This window comes from Pygoscelis adeliae, unplaced genomic scaffold (genome assembly GCF_000699105.1).
Source record: "Pygoscelis adeliae isolate BGI_AS28 unplaced genomic scaffold, ASM69910v1 Scaffold4, whole genome shotgun sequence".
Classification (NCBI taxonomy): Eukaryota; Metazoa; Chordata; class Aves; order Sphenisciformes; family Spheniscidae; genus Pygoscelis; species Pygoscelis adeliae.
The window spans coordinates 10112294-10116980 of record NW_008824986.1 but is presented as its reverse complement, the minus strand read 5'-3'; the positions used below and the strand labels follow the sequence as shown (position 1 = coordinate 10116980).

The 4687-nt window shown below is 37.3% G+C and overlaps 1 protein-coding gene across 1 annotated transcript in view; it reads left to right on the top strand.

The window, feature by feature from the left end:
• Positions 1-4432, top strand: part of ZRANB1 (zinc finger, RAN-binding domain containing 1) — a 45859-nt gene extending 41427 nt beyond the window's left edge. The window contains 2 exon segments of the mRNA XM_009325867.1: positions 1368-1597; positions 2582-4432. Coding sequence (XP_009324142.1) covers positions 1368-1597; positions 2582-2800 — 449 coding nt within the window. The 3' untranslated portion in view covers positions 2801-4432.
• Positions 4433-4687: the final 255 nt, after the last annotated feature.

Below are 4687 nucleotides of genomic sequence, written 5' to 3'. Positions count from 1 at the left end.
TTTCCCTAAATGTCAAGGCTTGAAATTTTTTGGTTAGCACTTAACCGTTGTTCTGCATCTTTTGTGTTCAGCATTGAATTACAGTGAGGCTTCGTTGTAGCAGGGGTGGGAGGAAGGGAGCACTAAGAAGGTATTAAATGGATTTGTCCTTAGATCTAGATGTTGTAAAAACTTGTGTGAATCTTAATCTAAAAGAAATGGAAAGACTTTTAGGTATTTCTTGGATTGCTAATTCAAGAATGGGGGAAAAAAGGGACAAATATCTACCGGTAGCCCCAACTAATATTTGTTGCAGCAAAGAAAGATGAGTTCTAAACTTAAGTAAAACCTCCAAAACCACCCTCTGCCTCAGATTTCCATTTTAACATTGCCTTTCCATCTCCGTGGATGTTGGAGGAGAAGTGCAGTGCCTTGTTTTGCTGCAGCGTCTGTTCCTAACTTACTGGCAGCAGCTGTACTATGAAAGGTTGCTATGCTACATGTGCACTTAAGTTTATGCGTGGCTATTTTTAAACTGTCACAAGGTAAGGCATGCTTTTGCTTAAGTTGTCTTGCAGCAGTACACACCAAGAATTATTTATGTTCCTCAAAGAAAAGAGTTCTAGTTTTATTTTGAGACTTCATGCACCTCAAGCGAATTACTGTCTTTATTGCTAAAAATAGTGGGGAGAAAAACTGCAGTTTCTTTCAGAATCTCTGACATCAGTAAATTGTTGTTTCTGAGCAAAATAGTATTAGCTTTTGGGTGGTTTTTTTTTGAGACTGGATATGTTTAATTGATGTGGGTTAATTTAATCTATTAATACAACGTTTATGAGAAGTCCTGTTGTCTCTGGGATAGACTACATACTTAGGTATTAAGTAATGTTTAGTGCAGCAAGTTCTCTTAATAATAAGTTTTGTAAGCAGATGGTGGAATTTTTGTTCTAGTAAAAATAGACATCTGACTGTAGCTTTTATTTCTGTGACGCAGAATCTGATTTTTTTTTTCAATAATTTTTTTTTATTTTTAAGAAGAGTTACCAAACATAAGACTGCTTTTCTAACCCTGTTTTTTGTTCATCACTGTACTATAGATCATGGATTTTAGGGGAATGGTAATGTGGTATTGGTTATAATTGTAACAGCTTTTATGTCTGAACTTGTACAGTTGCAGAGATGCTTCACTAATCTCATGCTAACCTAATAATAATTAGCTGTACTGAAAAGTGTGACCTATATTAGTGTAGACCAAACCAAGTACGTTTTAAATGCTTGTAGTGTGCTGCTGTTACTGTGTTTAGCCAAAACCAAAAGATTTGTATCAAAATTCTTCGTTGTTGAACACTGTAGTTCTGAGTCTTACCCTTTATTTTAATTTGTCGTAGGTGTATATTTGCCTTTGTTATGGGAACAGAGTTTTTGTTGGAAAAGTCCTATTGCTCTGGGCTACACAAGGGGCCATTTCTCTGCTCTGGTTGCAATGGAGAACGATGGTTATGGCAATCGAGGTGCTGGTGCTAACTTGAACACTGATGATGATGTTACTGTTACTTTTCTACCGTTGGTGGATAGCGAGAGGAAATTATTGCACATTCACTTCCTTTCTGCTCAAGAGGTAAGAAATGGTTGTGTAGCTGGTAGCCTTTGTCACAGCTGCCTCTAAGCTGCGGCCTCAGCAATCTCTGTAGCCCCGTATGTTTCTGCAGTTCAAAGAATTATAGGGACTGTGCTGTTCTGTTTAATTAATGCTGCTCCCTTCCCCATCATTTGAGGTGATTCTGAAAGGTATTTTCCCACAAATTTGATGCTTTTTTTTATAGCTCTGTAAATTGAATGTAACTTCACTGTGCATGTGAATACAAGTGTATCTTGAAAAGGACCCAGAAATAAGGATTCCGACATATGCCTTTTTTTTTTTTTAAAGGATGCAACATAAATATTGGCCAGTAGTTACAGCATGCTTTACCTCTTTTTCTAATGAAACTCAACTCATTTCTTCTTTAATAACTATGATAAAGATGGGGAACCGCTTCAGTAAAGTGTGTACATGGGGGAAGGGAGGGTTGGAAAACCTGAAGTAATTGCAAAAAGTGGATATCCTGTAGGTAAAGAAGAAAAAGTATGGGCTTTAAGTTCAGAGAGGGCTATTTTTTTCAGCAAGCCACAACGTTTATGTCTTACAAGAGGGTATGTTTCATGTCAAGAATGGCTAGACTCCTAAAAACTGCTTTGTAAAGCCAGAAGGCTCTTTTAGGACTTATCCTCCTTATATATTGTGCCTACCATAAATAATTAGTTGCTCACGAATAATTGAAGTATAGGAACACTATATTGGAAATACACGTCTGAAAAATTTAGAAGGGAAGAATAGCTGGAGAGTATTTCCAGAGCCTTCAAATTTTGGTTGAAAACGCAGTGTGCATCAGTTTGGCTTTCGGAGAGTCCCAGCTGTGGTGTAGTAGTATGCTAACTCTGTCAGCTTTGGAAAGGAACTGTATTGCCCCCTAGCCCGGGTATTTCGGAGTATCACAGGTGGCTTGCTTAAAGTTGCTGGTAACGTTTCAAGCCTCATTCTCAATCCGTTTTCTCTCCCCCAAAGATAGGTAATGAGGAGCAGCAAGAAAAGCTGCTTCGGGAATGGCTGGACTGCTGTGTGACAGAAGGAGGGGTTCTCGTTGCGATGCAGAAAAGCTCCCGTAGGCGCAATCACCCACTGGTCACCCAGATGGTAGAGAAGTGGCTCGATCGCTACCGACAGATCCGCCCTTGTACATCCCTTTCCGATGGCGAGGAAGACGAGGATGATGATGATGAATGATGATGAAGAAATTGAAAAGAAAATTACCAGCGCAGAGTGTCTGACCCGGAGTTAGCGTTGTGCTCTAGCAGTTCGTTGTGGAACGACCCAATTCTAGAGGAAACATGCTGTAAAGGATTTTTCTAACCAGCATGGAGAGAGTCTAGAAGCTCATCTGCTGCGTGAAGAGAGCGAAACGGGCTGGACTACAGTTTGTATAAAAACAAAGAAAAAGAAACAAAAAACAGCTAATTTTATTATCAAGACAGAAAAAACCATTTTTCTTTCTGATTGTAAATCTGTCTATAAATGTACCGCATGTGGTTGTGTAAGAGGTTGTGTAATAGGAAAAGTATACCAGCATCTTAATTATTGCGAAGAAATTTTTCAAGTAAGGGCACTTATGAAAGCACATGTTAGATTGGATATCTCTTCCCTCCAAGATTCTTTTACAGTAGAACTTGGTATTCTACATCACCTTTTAGATGATACTCTGACACATTTCCGTGAAAAGCCCTTTTATGTGAAATCTCACTAGTGCCCAGGTCAGATTGTGAGGTTTTTTTGTTTGCACAAAATATCCACAGCAAGTCGTAAGCAAAAATACATTCGTTATTTTACTAATATTTTAGTTACTGCTGTGCCCATATAATAAAATCTAAACTCTATGGAACAAACTGGAAGAGAAGCTAAATTTTTCATTGAGTGAAATGATTTGTTTTCTGAAAAGTTTTGGGTTTTCTTTTTTTTTTCTTCTTCTAATAGTTAATAGATTCCTTTCAGTATACATAAGAATATTTATTCAGAGAAGTGACCTAAAATACAGGGTTTTTATTCCAGCGAGCATATACTAAACAAAATTGTGTGAAATTTGAGAACTCGGACACGATTGAGAATTTCATATTGTTAGAACTCCGTCTTGCTGTGATACAAACCATGTATCGTTTTATCATTTATTCTTTCATCAACTTAAACATTGCTGCAAATGAAGAAACACCTTTTTAAAGGCTTACTCCTCGGTCATTAAATCTAGTGAGAATACACTTGGCAGTTCTAATTAAAAAGAAGAATCTATGCTAAGGTTGTTTTTAAAAGCACTGTGTTATATATTTCTCAGTATGTAAACCTGGGAATTTCTTGCATGTTGATTGATGTGGCCATACTTAAACTTATGTAAGTTCCTAAGATTGTAAGTTCAGAGTATATTCTCCAGTAGAAATTTTATTATATTTGATAACTTTAGCCATGTAACCTGTAATGGATAAAGTTTATCTAAAAATCTCACTTAAACACTAAAGGTTAATGCCAGTTTTTACATATACAGTGCAATTCAGGTTGTCTTGAAAAGCACTTTTGATGGTGTGGTGGTTGAATAAGGAATTTTGCAGTAGATGAAATTGTTTTAACTAGAATTTGGAAAGAAGCCCCATAGCACATATTTTTATGTAGTTCAGAGCTATGGAAACCCTGAGGAACTTGCTGCTTTTTCTTCCAAATGCTGCTTAGATGGTGTTGAAATGTGCACAACTCCTACATAAACTTGGTGAGGACACCAAAAGTATAGAAATAATGAAGTACTGTATTAACTTAGCAATTTTCCCATCACAGATTCCATTGAGGTTTATTATGAAATGTCGTCACCTTTTTTTGGCCGTTAGATCTCTTCTGATTGGTGCATGCGCAAATTTTCAGGTAAAAGAATGCATGCTTATCTGCAATGTACGTATGACTTACCTGAACTAAACAGTCAGACCACAGATACTAAAGAGGTTCTCTACAAGCATATGGCCCTGTTTCAAGTTTGCTTTCTAAATTGGTTGGGTTTTTTTTTTTGGTCCTTTTTCTTACCTTGCGGTGAAATCCTTTTATACCTCGTCTAGCTGAGGACGTAAAGCTTTTCTGTCAGGG